The 20,532-nt window shown below is 49.0% G+C and overlaps 1 protein-coding gene across 1 annotated transcript in view; it reads right to left on the bottom strand.

The window, feature by feature from the left end:
• LOC115167418 (homer protein homolog 2) overlaps positions 1 to 20,532 on the bottom strand; it is a 94,628-nt gene that overhangs the window by 51,271 nt on the left and 22,825 nt on the right. Inside the window, exon 2 of the mRNA XM_029721824.1 lies at positions 2,553 to 2,709. Coding sequence (XP_029577684.1) covers positions 2,553 to 2,709 — 157 coding nt within the window. The remainder of the gene's footprint in view (positions 1 to 2,552; positions 2,710 to 20,532) is intronic.

Genomic DNA, 20,532 nt, shown 5'->3' with positions numbered 1-20,532 from the left:
GAGTGTTGGGCCAGTAACCAGCAGGTAACCTAGTGGTTAGAGTGTTGGGCCAGTAACCAGCAGGTAGCCTAGTGTTTAGAGTGTTGGGCCAGTAACCAGCAGGTAGCCTAGTGGTTAGAGTGTTGGACTACTAACCAGCAGGTAGCCTAGTGGTTAGAGTGTTGGGCCAGTAACCAGCAGGTAGCCTAGTGGTTAGAGTGTTGGACTACTAACCAGCAGGTAGCCTAGTGGTTAGAGCGTTGGGTCAGTAACCAGCAGGTAGCCTAGTGGTTAGAGCGTTGGACCAGTAACCAGCAGGTAGCCTAGTGGTTAGAGTGTTGGGCCAGTAACCAGCAGGTAGCCTAGTGGTTAGAGTGTTGGGCCAGTAACCAGCAGGTAGTCTAGTGGTTAGAGCGTTGGGCCAGTAACCAGCAGGTAGCCTAGTGGTTAGAGTGTTGGACCAGTAACCAGTAGGTAGCCTAGTGGTTAGAGTGTTGGGCCAGTAACCAGCAGGTAGTCTAGTGGTTAGAGTGTTGGGCCAGTAACCAGCAGGTAGCCTAGTGGTTAGAACGTTGGGCCAGTAACCAGCAGGTAGCCTAGTGGTTAGAGCGTTGGGCCAGTAACCAGCAGGTAGCCTAGTGGTTAGAGTGTTGGGCCAGTAACCAGCAGGTAACCTAGTGGTTAGAGTGTTGGGCCAGTAACCAGCAGGTAGCCTAGTGGTTAGAACGTTGGGCCAGTAACCAGCAGGTAGCCTAGTGGTTAGAGTGTTGGGACAGTAACCAGCAGGTAGTCTAGTGGTTAGAGTGTTGGGACAGTAACCGAAAGGTTGCTGGATCAAATCCCCGAACTGACAAGGTAAAAATCTGACGTTCTGCCCCTGAACAAGGCAGTTAACCCACTGTTCCTAGGCTGTCATTGTAAATAAGAATTTGTTCTTAACTGACTTGCGTAGTTAAATAAAGGTTAAATATATACATATATATATAAAACTAAAATGCTTGATTGATGAAATGCAATCAAGCATTTTAGTTTTAAAAGAAAATAAGTCGACCCTTGAATGATTAGCGTAAACAATAAATAATAAAGGCTTTACAAAAGCAGAACTCTGGTTTGCTTATCATTTATTTAGTGCTGTTTACATTGTTCCAAACGGTCAGAAAAAATATATTGTAATCTAACAGCACTTGCTCTGCAAATAACATCCATGCATCGCTTGCTCCTTACCTAATTTTTCTTGATCTCCAGTATTTTCCACAACTCGTCACATTTATTCCACACATCTGACTTCCCCTTTACCTCCTGAGCAACCAGTAAACATTACCCCGTTTCCAGTTCATTTGTCACGTCCTCTGCATCCATTTGCCGTCACGTGTTCAGAGTTTGTTATAACCAATTTATTGATGTGATTATGCTACGCTACGCTACGGGTCAGGTCCTATTGGTCACGTGCATGTGATGCATACATGTGTCACGTAAAGAGAGCAAGGGATGAGGGAATGTTTTTCCTAAACAAAATGAGGGATTTCAGTAACAGACCTTTTCAGTCAGAAATGGCAACATGGACGGCGTGATAAACACTTGAAGTTCTCTGTGGTCGATGCAGCAGGGAGGAGAGAGAGATAACGAGTGCTTAATCACACAGTCACTCGCTGTAGAAAAATTATTATTAACACAGCGCAGCAAGTCTGAGCACAATCAAATCAATTGCAGTCGGACTCCCTCTACTCATTCGTGTGTCTTAAATTATTTCATCAAACAGTTCGCTTAAAGCATCAGACAAGCTCAGTGAATATAGTTGATTTGATTAAAACACAGAGGATGTGCCTATATATGTTTGCCTAAGATAGTTTGTTGCCAGCCGTCCAACCCTGTTCCACATAACGCAGCCAGCCGTCCAACCCTGTTCCATGTAACGCAGCCAGCCGTCCAACCCTGTTCCATGTAACGCAGCCAGCCGTCCAACCCTGTTCCATGTAACGCAGCCAGCCGTCCAACCCTGTTCCATGTAACGCAGCCAGCCGTCCAACCCTGTTCCATGTAACGCAGCCAGCCGTCCAACCCTGTTCCATGTAACGCAGCCAGCCGTCCAACCCTGCTCCACGTAACGTAGCCAGCCAGCCGTCCAACCCTGTTCCATGTAACGCAGCCAGCCGTCCAACCCTGTTCCATGTAACGCAGCTAGCCGTCCAACCCTGTTCCACATAACGCAGCCAGCCGTCCAACCCTGTTCCGCGTAACGCAGCCAGCCGTCCAACCCTGTTCCATGTAATGTAGCCAGCCAGAGACGTCCGTCCGTCCGTCCAGACAGACAGACAGACAGACAGACAGGTCCGTCCATCCGTCCAGACAGACAGACAGACAGACAGACAGGTCCGTCCGTCCAGACAGACAGGTCCGTCCGTCCGTCCAGACAGACAGGTCCGTCCGTCCGTCCAGACAGACAGACAGAGACGTCCGTCCAGACAGACAGAGACGTCCGTCCAGACAGACAGAGACATCCAGACAGAGACATCCAGACAGAGACATCCAGACACGTCCTCCCAACCCTAACCCACACACTCACTCACCCCTACCTTGGATCCATCTACACTGATGATGCGGTAGCTGTTGCGGGTGGAGTCGTAGAAGTAGGACACGGTGACTGCCTGTTTGCTGGCTGGGACCCAGTTCTTCTTGGTGGTCGGGTCAATCTGGAACACATGGGCCCTGGTGGTGAAGATTGGCTGCTCCCTGCACGAGACGAGGAAGAGAGGGAGAGAAGGAAAGAGGAGGAGGAGAGAGAAGGAAAGAGGAGGAGGAGAGAGAGGGAAAGAGGACGAGGAGCGAGAGAGGGATGAGAAGGAGAAGATTAGGAGACCTCTAGTTAGTAATTAATGGTTTGGGGTGTTAGAAACTCCCATTTATTCTATTGGTCAGTCTAAGAGCACATGCATTAGTGTGCAAATAATGCATAATGCAAACTAAATGTTGATCCGTCAGGGAAATAAAAGTGTTGAAAACACATTGGCTAACTATTTAAAAGATGGAGAACAAGCTATAGGATGAAAAATACCTGTGTGTTGGTGCAGGGTCAGACTATTAGAGCTAGCTAACGCTACCTAGCAAACATTAACCTATAGGATGAAAAATACCTGTGTGTTGGTGCAGGGTCAGACTATTAGAGCTAGCTAACGCTACCTAGCTAAAATTAACTTATAGGATGAAAAATACCTGTGTGTTGGTGCAGGGTCAGACTATTAGAGCTAGCTAACGCTACGTAGCAAAAATTAACCTATAAGATGAAAAATACCTGTGTGTTGGTGCAGGGTCAGACTATTAGAGCTAGCTAACGCTACGTAGCAAAAATTAACCTATAGGATGAAAAATATCTGTGTGTTGGTGCAGGGTCAGACTATTAGAGCTAGCTAACGCTACCTAGCACAAATTAACTTATAGGATGTAAAATACCTGTGTGTTGGTGCAGGGTCAGACTAATAGAGCTAGCTAACGCTACCTAGCAAACATTAACCTATAGGATGTAAAATACCTGTGTGTTGGTGCAGGGTCAGACTATTACAGCTAGCTAACGCTACCTAGCAAACATTAACCTATAGGATGTAAAATACCTGTGTGTTGGTGCAGGGTCAGACTATTAGAGCTAGCTAACGCTACCTAGCAAAAATTAACCTATAGGATGAAAAATACCTGTGTGTTGGTGCAGGGTCAGACTATTAGAGCTAGCTAACGCTACCTAGCAAAAATTAACTTATAGGATGTAAAATACCTGTGTTGGTGCAGGGTCAGACTATTAGAGCTAGCTAACGCTACCTAGCAAAAATTAACCTATTATAGGATGAAAAATACCTGTGTGTTGGTGCAGGGTCAGACTATTAGAGCTAGCTAACGCTACCTAGCAAAAATTAACCTATTATAGGATGAAAAATACCTGTGTGTTGGTGCAGGGTCAGACTATTAGAGCTAGCTAACGCTACCTAGCAAACATTAACCTATAGGATGTAAAATACCTGTGTTGGTGCAGGGTCAGACTATTAGAGCTAGCTAACGCTACCTAGCAAAAGGTGCAGGGTCAGACTATTACAGCTAGCTAACGCTACCTAGCAAAAATTACCCTATAGGATGTAAAATACCTGTGTGTTGGTGCAGGGTCAGACTATTAGAGCTAGCTAACGCTACCCAGTGCCTTCGGAAAGTATTCAGACCCCTTGACCTTTTCCAAATTTTGTTACGTTACAGCCTTATTCTAAAATGAAAGGTGAAGCTTTGCCTCAGTCTGAAGTCCTGAGTGCTCTGGAGCAGGTTTTCATCAAGGATCTGTCTGTACTTTGCCCTGTTCATCTTTCCCCTCATTCCTGACTAGTCTCCCAGTCCCTGCTGCTGAAAAACATCCCCATAGCATGTTGTCGTCACCACCATGCTTCACCGTAGGGATGATGCCAGGTTTCCTCCAGACGTGACGCTTGGTATTCAGGCTAAAGAGTTCAATCTTGGTTTCATCAGATCAGAGAATCGTGTTTCTCATGTTCTGAGTCCTTTAGGTGCCTTTTGGCATACTCCAAGATGGCTGTTAGTGCCTTTTACTGATGAGTGGCTTCCGTCTGGCTACTCTACCATAAAGGCCTGATTGGCGGAGTGCTGCAGAGATTGTCCTTCTGGAAGGTTCTCCCATCTCCACAGAGGAACTCTAGAGACCATCAGGTTCTTGGTCACCTCCCTGACCAAGGCCCTTCTCCCCTGATTGCTCAGTTTGTCCGGGCGGCCATCTCTAGGAAGAGTCTTGGTGGTTCCAAACATCTTCCATTTAAGACTGATGGAGGCCAGCTGTGTTCTTGGGGACCTTCAATGCTGCAGACATTTTTTGGTACCCTTCCCCAAATCTGTGCCGCGACACAATCCTGTCTCGGAGCTCTATGGACTATTCCTTCAACCTCATGGCTTGGTTTTTGCTCTGACATGCACTGTCAACTGTGGGACCTTATATAGACAGGTGTGTGCCTTTCCAAATCATGCCCAATCAATTGAATTTACCACAGGTGGACTCCAATCAAGTTGTAGAAACATCTCAAGGATGATCAATGGAAACAGGATGCACCAGAGCTCAACTTCGAGTCTCATAGCAAAGGGGCTGAATACTTATGTAAATAAGGTATTTCTGCTTAAAAAATATATATAAAATATGCAACAACAAAAAAAATGGGAAAACCTGTTTTTGCTTTGTCATTATGGGATATTATGTGTAGTTGCTGAGGAATTTGTTTTAATCAATTTTAGAATAAGGCTGTAACGTAAAAAAATGTGGAAAAAGTCAAGGGGTTTGAATACTTTCGGCAGGCATAGTATATCTAAATATATATATATATATAAAGCTCCCCCATCCAAAGCACATCCAGCAAACGGCAGGACAGTGGTTGAAAACGGGTTATTGATGAAAGATGACAAAGGAGGCGGACACGAATTGTGCAGCGCAACAGACAGGCTACAGTTAGTCAACTGACAGTCCAGCACAACAGACAGGCTACAGACAGTCAACTGACAGTCTAGCACAACAGACAGGCTACAGTTAGTCAACTGACAGTCCAGCACAACAGACAGGCTACAGTTAGTCAACTGACAGTCCAGCACAACAAAGCGAATTGTGCATAAAATAACACACAACTCGTAGTACCTTGACACGAATGTGGTATGGCAGCCGACAACCTTACAGAGTTCCACTTCTGAGAGAATGCCAAGATTTGTTTAACACTTTTTTGGTTACTACATGATTCCATATGTGTTATTTCATAGTTTTGATGTCTTCACTATTATTCTACAATGTAGAAAATAGTAAAAATAAAGAAAAACCCTTGAATGAGTAGGAGTGTCCAAACTTTTGACTGGTACTGTATGTACACTTTGTTTTTTTACAAATCCATATTTGGAGTCAAATATCAATATAATATCATCCAAAAATATCATCCCCCCCCATCAATAATTAAGACAGTTTAAACCTCTGCAGTCCCCTGTTCCCTGTGTGTGTACTGTTGTCGTCTGGTGGACATCTGTTAGGAAGATTATCAACTGTGCTTCTTGCATTTCAGACATCATCAAGGACGTAGGCAACAAGGACGTAGGCAACAAGGATGTAGGCAACGAGGACGTAGGCAAGAAGGACGTAGGCAACGAGGATGTAGGCAACAAGGACGTAGGCAAAGAGGACGTAGGCAACGAGGACGTAGGCAACGAGGACGTAAGCAACGAGGACGTAGGCAACGAGGACGTAAGCAACGAGGACGTAGGCAAAGAGGACGTAGGCAACGAGGACGTAAGCAACGAGGACGTAGGCAACGAGGACGTAAGCAACGAGGACGTAGGCAAAGAGGACGTAGTCAACGAGGACGTAGGCAACGAGGACATAGGCAACGAGGACGTAAGCAACGAGGACGTAGGCAACGAGGACGTAGGCAACGAGGACGTAGGCAACGAGGACGTAGGCAACGAGGACGTAGGCAACGAGGACGTAGGCAACGAGGACGTAGGCAACGAGGACGTAGGCAACGAGGACGTAGGCAACGAGAACGTAGGCAACGAGAACGTAGGCAACGAGGACGTAGGCAATGAGGACGTAGGCAACGAGGACGTAGGCAACGAGGACGTAGGCAACGAGGACGTAAGATTTACATGTCAAAGGCTACATATTCCACTGTCTAACAGAGGGGAAAAAATGACTTTTCTACATCAGTAGACTTTTCATATCAATGGGAAAATGGGTATTAAATAGCATCTAGATGACCCAGATTGGATTATAATGCCATTTGAAGGATACAGCTACAGGCATCTCTCCCAGCATCATTACTTTGCATTAGGACAAATTAACTCACAACCTCTCTGTTATTCAGGAGCCATTTGAACAATGACTAAAACGAGGGACAATCACACATTTAAAATGTCCTCTTAGATCGACCGTCTGTTCAAAATGTCGCTTGCCAGAGTAACACAGTCATCATTCCCAGGACTACATTAGGCCACATTAACTCAACCTCTGTCTTGGACAATCACACACACTTTCAAAATGCACTCTTAGTACCATAGGAGTCCACAGGCTTGGTTATCACTAGATGTTATAAAGGACCACAGGCTTGGTTATCACTAGATGTTATAAAGGACCACAGGCTTGGTTATCACTAGATGTTATAAAGGACCACAGGCTTGGTTATCACTACAGGCTTGGTTGTCACTACAGGCTTGGTTATCACTAGGTGTTATAAAGGACCACAGGCTTGGTTATCACTAGATGTTATAAAGGACCACAGGCTTGGTTATCACTACAGGCTTGGTTATCACTACAGGCTTGGTTATCACTAGGTGTTATAAAGGACCACAGGCTTGGTTATCACTAGATGTTATAAAGGACCACAGGCTTGGTTATCACTAGGTGTTATAAAGGACCACAGGCTTGGTTATCACTAGATGTTATAAAGGACCACAGGCTTGGTTATCACTAGATGTTATAAAGGACCACAGGCTTGGTTATCACTACAGGCTTGGTTATCACTACAGGCTTGGTTATCACTAGGTGTTATAAAGGACCACAGGCTTGGTTATCACTAGATGTCATAAAGGACCACAGGCTTGGTTATCACTAGGTGTTATAAAGGACCACAGGCTTGGTTATCACTAGATGTTATAAAGGACCACAGGCTTGGTTATCACTAGGTGTTATAAAGGACCACAGGCTTGGTTATCACTAGATGTTATAAAGGACCACAGGCTTGGTTATCACTAGATGTTATAAAGGACTAAAGGCTTGGTTATCACTAGATGTTATAAAGGACCACAGGCTTGGTTATCACTAGGTGTTATAAAGGACCACAGGCTTGGTTATCACTAGATGTTATAAAGGACTACAGGCTTGGTTATCACTAGGTGTTATAAAGGACCACAGGCTTGGTTATCACTAGATGTTATAAAGGACCACAGGCTTGGTTATCACTAGATGTTATAAAGGACTAAAGGCTTGGTTATCACTAGATGTTATAAAGGACCACAGGCTTGGTTATCACTAGATGTTATAAAGGACAAAGTGGCAGTAAAGTGGCAATATCATTGAAACAGATATGAGCCATTTCCTGTCTGTCAGAGTGAGCCGTCAGAGACAGCCAATAAGACAGACCAGTCTTTTCTCTTCTTCTCTCCTCCTGTCCTATTCTCAGAGGGCTCTGTACGTGTGTGTGGGGGGTGTTGACACACTCATGCAGAAAGCAAGATGTGTGTGGGTGTGGTCACACTCCCATCTCCCAGTAGACAGTTAGTGTTCAGTAAACACACAGGCTGAACACGCAGTGCAGAGTCAATCAGTCGTCAGTCAGTCAGTCAGTCAGTCTATCCTCACTTGGTCCTGCCACAATACAACACCACCTTTCCATCCCTTCCTGTTACCACACTCTCTGTGGTTATATTTACATACTTGATTTTTTAAAATTCAAACCAGGAAATCAAACCAATGTAAAATGCAGCATGTGTGCAGTATGTGACTGTAGTGTGGTTTTGTGTGTGTGTGGAACCCGTAGGACTCCGTGTGGAAGAGTGCACACACACACACACACCCACACTACACACACACACACACACACACACACTACACACACACACACACACTACACTACACACACACACACCCCTTTCCTCCACGGAGGACTATTTCATTCTATTTCAGTACAGCTTTATTGATAAGTACCCAGAGGGCGATAGGCATCGCTCCACAGGGCAGCAGAGATGTATTGTTTTCATATTCCATCCCTACTAAGGTTTCCTAGCAGGACATAGATCTGTACTAGGAGGTATCCTAGCAGGACATAGATCTATACTAGGAGGTATCCTAGCAGGACATAGATCTATACTAGGAGGTATCCTAGCAGGACATAGATCTATACTAGGAGGTATCCTAGCAGGACATAGATCTATACTAGGAGGTATCCTAGCAGGACATAGATCTGTACTAGGAGGTATCCTAGCAGGACATAGATCTATACTAGGAGGTATCCTAGCAGGACATAGATCTATACTAGGAGGTATCCTAGCAGGACATAGATCTATACTAGGAGGTATCCTAGCAGGACATAGATCTATACTAGGAGGTATCCTAGCAGGACATAGATCTATACTAGGAGGTATCCTAGCAGGACATAGATCTATACTAGGAGGTATCCTAGCAGGACATAGATCTATACTAGAAAGGTATCCTAGCAGGACATAGATCTATACTAGGAGGTATCCTAGCAGGACATAGATCTATACTAGGAGGTATCCTAGCAGGACATAGATCTATACTAGGAGGTATCCTAGCAGGACATAGATCTATACTAGGAGGTATCCTAGCAGGACATAGATCTATACTAGGAGGTATCCTAGCAGGACATAGATCTATACTAGGAGGTATCCTAGCAGGACATAGATCTATACTAGGAGGTATCCTAGCAGGACATAGATCTATACTAGGAGGTATCCTAGCAGGACATAGATCTATACTAGGAGGTATCCTAGCAGGACATAGATCTATACTAGGAGGTATCCTAGCAGGACATAGATCTATACTAGGAGGTATCCTAGCAGGACATAGATCTATACTAGGAGGTATCCTAGCAGAACATAGATCTGTACTAGGAGGTATCCTAGCAGGACATAGATCTGTACTAGGAGGTATCCTAGCAGGACATAGATCTATACTAGGAGGTATCCTAGCAGGACATAGATCTATACTAGGAGGTATCCTAGCAGGACATAGATCTATACTAGGAGGTATCCTAGCAGGACATAGATCTATACTAGGAGGTATCCTAGCAGGACATAGATCTATACTAGGAGGTATCCTAGCAGGACATAGATCTATACTAGGAGGTATCCTAGCAGGACATAGATCTATACTAGGAGGTATCCTAGCAGGACATAGATCTATACTAGGAGGTATCCTAGCAGGACATAGATCTATACTAGGAGGTATCCTAGCAAGACATGTACAGTAGTGTGTGTTAGTTAGTTAGTTAAAGGAGGACAGGCTCATTGTAATGGCTGGAATGGAACAGAGTCCATATGTCTGATACCTTGCCATTTACTCCATTATAATGTCCTCCGTCCTCCTATAGCTCCTCCCACCAGCCTCCTCGTGTGTGTGTGTGTGTGTGTGTGTGTGTGTGTGTGTGTGTGTGTGGTGTGTGTGTGTGTGTGTGTGTGTGTGTGTGTGTGTGTGTGTGTGTGGTGTGTGGTGTGTGGTGTGTGTGTGTGTGTGTGTGTCCAAGCAGGGAACGTCCAGTTGCCAGTAGGAGTAAACTCTTCTGTTCGTTATAATGTGTAACAGTAGGAAGCTAATGCTGCTGTTATTTTGATGGCATATCTCATGGCTTTGATCTGCCTCCCAGCGATATGGAGCGTTCTGGGTGTGTGTCTGTTCCTCACAGCGTTCTGGGTGTGTGTGTGTGTGTGAGTGTGTTCTGTCTATGGCTCTAGCGTACAGTGCTGATTATGTGTGTCTGTGGCTCACAGCAGAGGGCTGAGCAGTGAAAACATTCTTAGGTAAGATGAAAGAGCAGAATTAGACATCTTATTAAACTTTCATGATCTGGTCTGACAAATCAGTGTGGAAACCCTGCTCCTCCTCTTTAAAACACACAGTTCCTGTTCATACACACGCTCACAAATGCACCACACACAAACCTCTCATGTTAGATCTGTGAAGCACGCACACTTCCTCACATTCACACACTACAGTACTCACACACCCTTCACACTAAATCTGTCAACAGTCGGTTCAGAGAATACTAGTTCAGTTGGCTAGATTAATGCATTCACTGAATCTCCCCTCACTCTCTTTCCTTAGGTCCCCGCTTCCTCTTGCCCCCTCTTCCTCTCGCCCCCTCTTCCTCTCGCCCCCTCTTCCTCTAGCCCCCTCTTCCTCTCGCCCCCTCTTCCTCTCGCCCCCTCTTCCTCTCGTCCCAGTTCTAGTACTACAAAACATTAAAGTTAAATACACAAAGTGCTAGAGCAACTGCAGACGAACCGCTAGGACAGACGAACCGCTAGGACAGACGGACCGCTAGGACAGACGAACCGCTAGGACAGACGCTAGGACAGACGAACCGCTAGGACAGACGAACCGCTAGGACAGACGCTAGGACAGATTAACCGCTAGGACAGACGCTAGGACAGACGAACCGCTAGGACAGACACTAGGACAGATTAACCGCTAGGACAGACGCTAGGACAGACGAACCGCTAGGACAGACGAACCGCTAGGACAGACGCTAGGACAGACGAACCGCTAGGACAGACGAACCGCTAGGACAGACACTAGGACAGACGAACCGCTAGGACAGACGCTACGACAGATTAACCGCTAGGACAGATGCTAGGACAGACGCTAGGACAGACGAACCGCTAGGACAGACGCTAGGACAGACGAACCGCTAGGACAGACGAACCGCTAGGACAGACGAACCGCTAGGACAGACGCTAGGACAGACGAACCGCTAGGACAGACGAACCGCTAGGACAGACGCTAGGACAGATTAACCGCTAGGACAGACGCTAGGACAGTCGAACCGCTAGGACAGACGAACCGCTAGGACAGACGCTAGGACAGACGAACCGCTAGGACAGACGCTAGGACAGACGAACCGCTAGGACAGACGAAACGCTAGGACAGACGAACCGCTAGGACAGACGAACCGCTAGGACAGACGAACCGCTAGGACAGACGCTAGGACAGATTAACCGCTAGGACAGACGCTAGGACAGTCGAACCGCTAGGACAGACGAACCGCTAGGACAGACGCTAGGACAGATTAACCGCTAGGACAGTTGAACCGCTAGGACAGACGAACCGCTAGGACAGACGCTAGGACAGTCGAACCGCTAGGACAGACGCTAGGACAGACTAACCGCTAGGACAGACGAACCGCTAGGACAGTCGAACCGCTAGGACAGACGAACCGCTAGGACAGTCAAACCGCTAGGACAGACGAACCGCTAGGACAGACGAACCGCTAGGACAGACGAACCGCTAGGACAGTCGAACCGCTAGGACAGTCGAACCGCTAGGACAGACAGACGGACCGCTAGGACAGACAGACGGACCGCTAGGACAGTCGAACCGCTAGGACAGACGCTAGGACAGATTAACCGCTAGGACAGACAGCCGGACCGCTAGGACAGACGAACCGCTAGGACAGACGCACCGCTAGGACAGTCGAACCGCTAGGACAGTCGAACCGCTAGGACAGACGCTAGGACAGATTAACCGCTAGGACAGACGCTAGGACAGATTAACCGCTAGGACAGACGCTAGGACAGACGAACCGCTAGGACAGACGGACCGCTAGGACAGACGAACCGCTAGGACAGACGAACTGCTAGGACAGACAGACGAACCGCTAGGACAGACAGACGGACCGCTAGGACAGTCGAATCGCTAGGACAGTCGAACCGCTAGGTTAGACGCTAGGACAGATTAACCGCTTGGATAGACACCTGGACCACTAGGACAGACGAACCGCTAGGACAGACGCACCGCTAGGACAGTCGAACCGCTAGAACAGTCGAACCGCTAGGACAGACGCTAGGACAGATTAACCGCTAGGACAGACGCTAGGACAGATTAACCGCTAGGACAGACGCTAGGACAGACGAACCGCTAGGACAGACGGACCGCTAGGACAGACGAACCGCTAGGACAGACGAACCGCTAGGACAGACGCTAGGACAGACGAACCGCTAGGACAGACGAACCGCTAGGACAGACGCTAGGACAGACGCTAGGACAGACGAACCGCTAGGACAGACGAACCGCTAGGACAGACGAACCACTAGGACAGACGCTAGGACAGACGAACCGCTAGGACAGACGAACCGCTAGGACAGACGCTAGGACAGACGCTAGGACAGACGCTAGGACAGACGAACTGCTAGGACAGACGAACCGCTAGGACAGACGAACCGCTAGGACAGATTAACCGCTAGGACAGACGCTAGGACAGACGAACCGCTAGGACAGTCGAACCGCTAGGACAGACGAACCGCTAGGACAGACGAACCGCTAGGACAGACGCTAGGACAGACGAACCGCTAGGACAGTCGAACCGCTAGGACAGACGAACCGCTAGGACAGACGAACCGCTAGGACAGACGAACCGCTAGGACAGACGAACCACTAGGACAGACGAACCGCTAGGACAGACGAACCGCTAGGACAGTCGAACCGCTAGGACAGTCGAACCGCTAGGACAGACAAACCGCTAGGACAGACGAACCGCTAGGACAGACGAACCGCTAGGACAGACGAACCGCTAGGACAGACGCTAGGACAGACGAACCGCTAGGACAGACGGACCGCTAGGACAGACGAACCGCTAGGACAGACAGACGAACCGCTAGGACAGACAGACGGACCGCTAGGACAGACAGACGGACCGCTAGGACAGACAGACGGACCGCTAGGACAGTCGAACCGCTAGGACAGACGCTAGGACAGATTAACCGCTAGGACAGACAGCCGGACCGCTAGGACAGACGAACCGCTAGGACAGACGCACCGCTAGGACAGTCGAACCGCTAGGACAGTCGAACCGCTAGGACAGACGCTAGGACAGATTAACCGCTAGGACAGACGCTAGGACAGATTAACCGCTAGGACAGACGCTAGGACAGACGAACCGCTAGGACAGACGGACCGCTAGGACAGACGAACCGCTAGGACAGACGCTAGGACAGACGAACCGCTAGGACAGACGAACCGCTAGGACAGACGCTAGGACAGACGCTAGGACAGACGCTAGGACAGACGAACTGCTAGGACAGACGAACCGCTAGGACAGACGAACCGCTAGGACAGATTAACCGCTAGGACAGACGCTAGGACAGACGAACCGCTAGGACAGTCGAACCGCTAGGACAGACGAATCGCTAGGACAGAGGCTAGGACAGACGAACCGCTAGGACAGTCGAACCGCTAGGACAGACGAACCGCTAGGACAGACGCTAGGACAGACGAACCGCTAGGACAGACGCTAGGACAGACGAACCGCTAGGACAGACGAACCGCTAGGACAGACGAACCGCTAGGACAGACAAACCGCTAGGACAGTCGAACCGCTAGGACAGTCGAACCGCTAGGACAGACGCTAGGACAGACGAACCGCTAGGACAGACGAACCGCTAGGACAGACGAACCGCTAGGACAGACGCTAGGACAGACGAACCGCTAGGACAGACGAACCGCTAGGACAGTCGAACCGCTAGGACAGATGAACCGCTAGGACAGACGAACCGCTAGGACAGTCGAACCGCTAGGACAGACGGACCGCTAGGACAGACGAACCGCTAGGACAGACAAACCGCTAGGACAGTCGGACCGCTAGGACAGTCGAACCGCTAGGACAGACGAACCGCTAGGACAGACGAACCGCTAGGACAGACGGACTGCTAGGACAGACGAACCGCTAGGACAGTCGGACCACTAGGACAGTCGAACCGCTAGGACAGAGAGACAGACGCTAGGACAGACGAACCGCTAGGACAGACGGACCACTAGGACAGAGAGACAGACGCTAGGACAGAGAGACAGACGCTAGGACAGATGAACCGCTAGGACAGTCGAACCGCTAGGACAGAGAGACAGACGCTAGGACAGACGAACCACTAGGACAGTCGAACCGCTAGGACAGAGAGACAGACGCTAGGACAGACGCTAGGCAGGACAGACAGACAGACGCTAGGCAGGACAGACAGACAGACGGACCGCTAGGACAGTCAGACAGACAGACGCTAGGACAGACAGACAGACGCTAGGACAGACGGACCTCTAGGACAGACGGACCGCTAGGACAGACGGACTGCTAGGACAGACGGACCGCTAGGACAGACGAACCGCTAGGACAGACGAACCGCTAGGACAGACGGACTGCTAGGACAGACGAACCGCTAGGACAGTCGGACCACTAGGACAGTCGGACCACTAGGACAGTCGAACCGCTAGGACAGAGAGACAGACGCTAGGACAGACGAACCGCTAGGACAGACGGACCACTAGGACAGAGAGACAGACGCTAGGACAGAGAGACAGACGCTAGGACAGATGAACCGCTAGGACAGTCGAACCGCTAGGACAGAGAGACAGACGCTAGGACAGACGAACCACTAGGACAGTCGAACCGCTAGGACAGAGAGACAGACGCTAGGACAGACGCTAGGCAGGACAGACAGACAGACGCTAGGCAGGACAGACAGACAGACGGACCGCTAGGACAGTCAGACAGACAGACGCTAGGACAGACAGACAGACGCTAGGACAGACGGACCGCTAGGACAGACGGACCGCTAGGACAGACGGACCGCTAGGACAGACGGACCGCTAGGACAGACGGACCGCTAGGACAGAGAGACAGACGCTAGGACAGACGCTAGGACAGACGCTAAGACAGACAGACAGACGGACCGCTAAGACAGACAGACGGACCGCTAGGACAGACAGACGGACAGACGCTAGGACGGACAGCAATGGACCATTGAGCTAATAATGTCATCAGGATTACGGTCCTCAAAGAAATGAAAGCCTTCCTAATAAATTAACTGTCCCCATAATCCTAATCTGAACTGTAATCTGCTTGGAAAAATACCCTTTATGCAGATCACTGTTGTGCCGTTTTCAACAGGTGCGGGCGCACAGACACAGAAAGACCTGACCATTTGACCAAGATGGCGCACAGACACAGAAAGACCTGACCATTTGACCAAGATGGCGCACAGACACAGAAAGACCTGACCATTTGACCAAGATGGCGCACAGACACAGAAAGACCTGACCATTTGACCAAGATGGCGCTGACAGACACAGAAAGACCTGACCATTTGACCAAGATGGCGCTGACAGACACAGAAAGACCTGACCATTTGACCAAGATGGCGCTGACAGACACAGAAAGACCTGACCATTTGACCAAGATGGCGCGCACAGACACAGAAAGACCTGACCATTTGACCAAGATGGCGTGCACAGACACAGAAAGACCTGACCATTTGACCAAGATGGCGCACAGACACAGAAAGACCTGACCATTTGACCAAGATGGCGCTGACAGACTCCCTGTTTCTATCTCCTAGCCAACTCCCTAGAAGCATCTCTCTGCACCTGCTGTAACATCTGATAGACAGTGTACACCACCAATACACTTTGATTTAGCATTCAGTCTGGCTGGACCCAGATATAGCACACACACCTGACCTTTTACATTACCTATAATAGACATTACCTCTGTCTAGAGCCAGCTCTAATAGACATTACCTCTGTCTGGAGTCTGGAGCCAGCTCTAATAGACATTACCTCTGTCTGGAGCCAGCTCTATATTCGGAGCCAGCTCTAATAGACATATCTGTCTGGAGCCAGCTCTAATAGACATTACCTCTGTCTGGAGCCAGCTCTAATAGACATTACCTCTGTCTGGAGCCAGCTCTAATAGACATTACCACTGTCTGGAGCCAGCTCTAATAGACATTACCACTGTCTGGAGCCAGCTCTAATAGACATTACCTCTGTCTGGAGCCAGCTCTAATAGACATTACCTCTGTCTGGAGCCAGCTCTAATAGACATTACCTCTGTCTGGAGCCAGCTCTAATAGACATTACCTCTGTCTGGAGCCAGCTCTAATAGACATTACCTCTGTCTGGAGCCAGCTCTAATAGACATTACCTCTGTCTGGAGCCAGCTCTAATAGACATTACCTCTGTCTGGAGCCAGCTCTAATAGACATTACCTCTGTCTGGAGCCAGCTCTAATAGACATTACCTCTGTCTGGAGTCTGGAGCCAGCTATAATAGACATTACCTCTGTCTGGAGCCAGCTATAATAGACATTACCTCTGTCTGGAGCCAGCTATAACAGACATTATCTCTGTCTGGAGCCAGCTATAACAGACATTACCTCTGTCTGTACAGCCACATGTTATCCATGCCCACAACATTCAAAACACAGAGCAGACATGGAGCTAAATAAGATGAAGTACAGTAGTCTCTCAACACAGCCACACCACATCAGTCAGATGGGCAGAGAACAGTGTAATATATAGGAGCAGAACAATTACAAGACAGGTGACAAGAGGAGCTAAACCTGAGGCTTTCACATGGAGGGTTTTCTGATCTTTATCTCCCCCACATCTGGTGTTGCTGCATATAAATCATTTACAGGTGAGTGGGTAATGAGCTCTCCTCTTGAGAACCAGGACCGTCTGTCTGTCTCTCCTCTAGAGAACCAGGACCGTCTGTCTGTCTCCTCTAGAACCGTGTCTCCTCTAGAGAACCAGGACCGTCTGTCTGTCTCTCCTCTAGAGAACCAGGACCGTCTGTCTGTCTCTCCTCTAGAGAACCAGGACCGTCTGTCTGTCTCTCCTCTAGAGAACCAGGACCGTCTGTCTGTCTCTCCTCTAGAGAACCAGGACCGTCTGTCTGTCTCTCCTCTAGAGAACCAGGACCGTCTGTCTGTCTCTCCTCTAGAGAACCAGGAACATCTGTCTGTCTCTCCTCTAGAGGAACAGGACCGTCTGTCTGTCTCTCCTCTAGAGAACCAGGACCGTCTGTCTGTCTCTCCTCTAGAGAACCAGGACCATCTGTCTGTCTCTTCTCTAGAGGACCAAGACCGTCTGTCTGTCTCTCCTCTAGAGAACCAGGACCGTCTGTCTGTCTCTCCTCTAGAGAACCAGCAACATCTGTCTGTCTGTCTCTCCTCTAGAGGACCAGGACTGTCTGTCTGTCTCTCCTCTAGAGAACCAGGACCGTCTGTCTGTCTCTCCTCTAGAGAACCAGGACCGTCTGTCTGTCTCTCCTCTAGAGAACCAGGACCGTCTGTCTGTCTCTTCTCTAGAGGACCAAGACCGTCTGTGTGTCTCTCCTCTAGAGAACCAGGACCGTCTGTCTGTCTCTCCTCTAGAGAACCAGGAACGTCTGTCTGTCTCTCCTCTAGAGGAACAGGACCGTCTGTCTGTCTCTCCTCTAGAGAACCAGGACCGTCTGTCTGTCTCTCCTCTAGAGAACCAGGAACATCTGTCTGTCTCTCCTCTAGAGGAACAGGACCGTCTGTCTGTCTCTCCTCTAGAGAACCAGGACCGTCTGTCTGTCTCTCCTCTAGAGAACCAGGACCATCTGTCTGTCTCTTCTCTAGAGGACCAAGACCGTCTGTCTGTCTCTCCTCTAGAGAACCAGGACCGTCTGTCTGTCTCTCCTCTAGAGAACCAGCAACATCTGTCTGTCTGTCTCTCCTCTAGAGAACCAGGACCGTCTGTCTGTCTCTTCTCTAGAGGACCAGGACCGTCTGTCTGTCTCTCCTCTAGAGGACCAGGACTGTCTGTCTGTCTCTCCTCTAGAGAACCAGGACCGTCTGTCTGTCTCTCCTCTAGAGAACCAGGACCGTCTGTCTGTCTCTTCTCTAGAGGACCAAGACCGTCTGTGTGTCTCTCCTCTAGAGAACCAGGACCGTCTGTCTGTCTCTCCTCTAGAGAACCAGGAACGTCTGTCTGTCTCTCCTCTAGAGGAACAGGACCGTCTGTCTGTCTCTCCTCTAGAGAACCAGGACCGTCTGTCTGTCTCTCCTCTAGAGAACCAGGAACATCTGTCTGTCTGTCTCTCCTCTAGAGAACCAGGACCATCTGTCTGTCTCTTCTCTAGAGGACCAGGACGGTCTGTCTGTCTCTCCTCTAGAGAACCAGGACCGTCTGTCTGTCTCTCCTCTAGAGAACCAGGACCGTCTGTCTGTCTCTCCTCTAGAGAACCAGGACCGTCTGTCTGTCTCTCCTCTAGAGAACCAGGACCGTCTGTCTGTCTCTTCTCTAGAGGACCAAGACAGTCTGTCTGTCTCTCCTCTAGAGAACCAGGACCGTCTGTCTGTCTCTCCTCTAGAGAACCAGGACCGTCTGTCTGTCTCTCCTCTAGAGAACCAGGACCGTCTGTCTGTCTCTCCTCTAGAGAACCAGGACCGTCTGTCTCTCCTCTAGAGAACCAGGACCAGGACCGTCTGTCTGTCTCTCCTCTAGAGAACCAGGACCGTCTGTCTGTCTGTCTCTCCTCTAGAGAACCAGGACCGTCTGTCTGTCTGTCTGTCCTCTAGAGAACCAGGACCGTCTGTCTGTCTGTCTCTCTTCTAGAGGACCAGGACCGTCTGTCTGTCTGGCCTCTAGAGGACCAGGACCGTCTGTCTGTCTGGCCTCTAGAGGACCAGGACCGTCTGTCTGTCTCTCCTCTAGAGGACCGGGACCGTCTGTCTGTCTCTCCTCTAGAGAACTGGGACCATCTGTCTGTCTCTCCACTAGAGAACCGGGACCATCTGTCTGTCTGTCTCTCCTTTAGAAAACCGGGACCATCTGTCTGTCTGTCTCTCCTTTAGAGAACCGGGACCATCTGTCTGTCTGTCTCTCCTCTAGAAAACCGGGACCATCTGTCTGTCTCTCCTTTAGAGAACCAGGACCATCTGTCTGTCTGTCTGTCTGTCTGTCTGTCTGTCTCTCCTCTAGAGAACCAGGACCATCTGCCTGTCTGTCTCTCCTCTAGAGAACCAGGACCATCTGTCTGTCTGTCTGTCTCTCCTCTAGAGAACCAGGACCGTCTGTCTGTCTGTCTGTCTGTCTGTCTGTCTTCTAGAGAACCAGGACCGTCTGTCTGTCTGTCTGTCTGTCTGTCTGTCTGTCTTCTAGAGAACCAGGACCATCCATCCGTCGGTGTAATATGTGACTTCATACATCCATCCAGTGATGAGTTGAGCCCACAGTGAGAGCTGCATGGCTGTGAATGTGTTAGAGTGTCGTGCTCACATCTGTAGTACAGCAACAGCACTATGATAGCGTGTCGTGCTAACCTCTGTAAAACTTCAGCACCGTGTTAGGGTCAGTTAGCGTGTCGTGCTAACCTCTGTAAAGCAGCAGCACCGTGTAAGGGTCAGTTAGCGTGTCGTGCTAACCTCTGTAGAGCAGCAGCACCGTGTTAGGGTCAGTTAGCATGTCGTGCTAACCTCTGTAGAGCAGCAGCACCAGGCATTAGCTACCTCAGAGGAATAAGAAACAGGCAGGAAGGCAGTAATGTTAAGTAATGCATGAATAAGCTTCATCCTCTATCTGGTCTTTACTCTCAAGTCTTCTTCATGTTTTAGTTGACTCGCCACTCACGCCATGTTCTCCATACAGTACATAACATGGAGAGATCAGCCAGGAGCATATTCCCCATACAGTACATAACATGGAGAGATCAGCCAGGAGCATATTCCCCATACAGTACATAACATGGAGAGATCAGCCAGGAGCATATTCCCCATACAGTACATAACATGGAGAGATCAGCCAGGAGCATATTCCCCATACAGTACATAACATGGAGAGATCAGCCAGGAGGATATTCCCCATACAGTACATAACATGGAGCGATCAGCCAAGAGCATATTCCCCATACAGTACATAACATGGAGCGATCAGCCAGGAGCATATTCCCCATACAGTACATAACATGGAGAGATCAGCCAGGATATTTCAGAGAGCGTTAGCTTGATGAACTAATAG

The sequence above is a fragment of the Salmo trutta genome, chromosome 29 (genome assembly GCF_901001165.1).
Source record: "Salmo trutta chromosome 29, fSalTru1.1, whole genome shotgun sequence".
In the NCBI taxonomy this organism is placed as follows: domain Eukaryota; kingdom Metazoa; phylum Chordata; class Actinopteri; order Salmoniformes; family Salmonidae; genus Salmo; species Salmo trutta.
The sequence above is the reverse complement of the archived record's forward strand: the minus strand, read 5'-3'. Positions and strand labels throughout refer to the sequence as shown.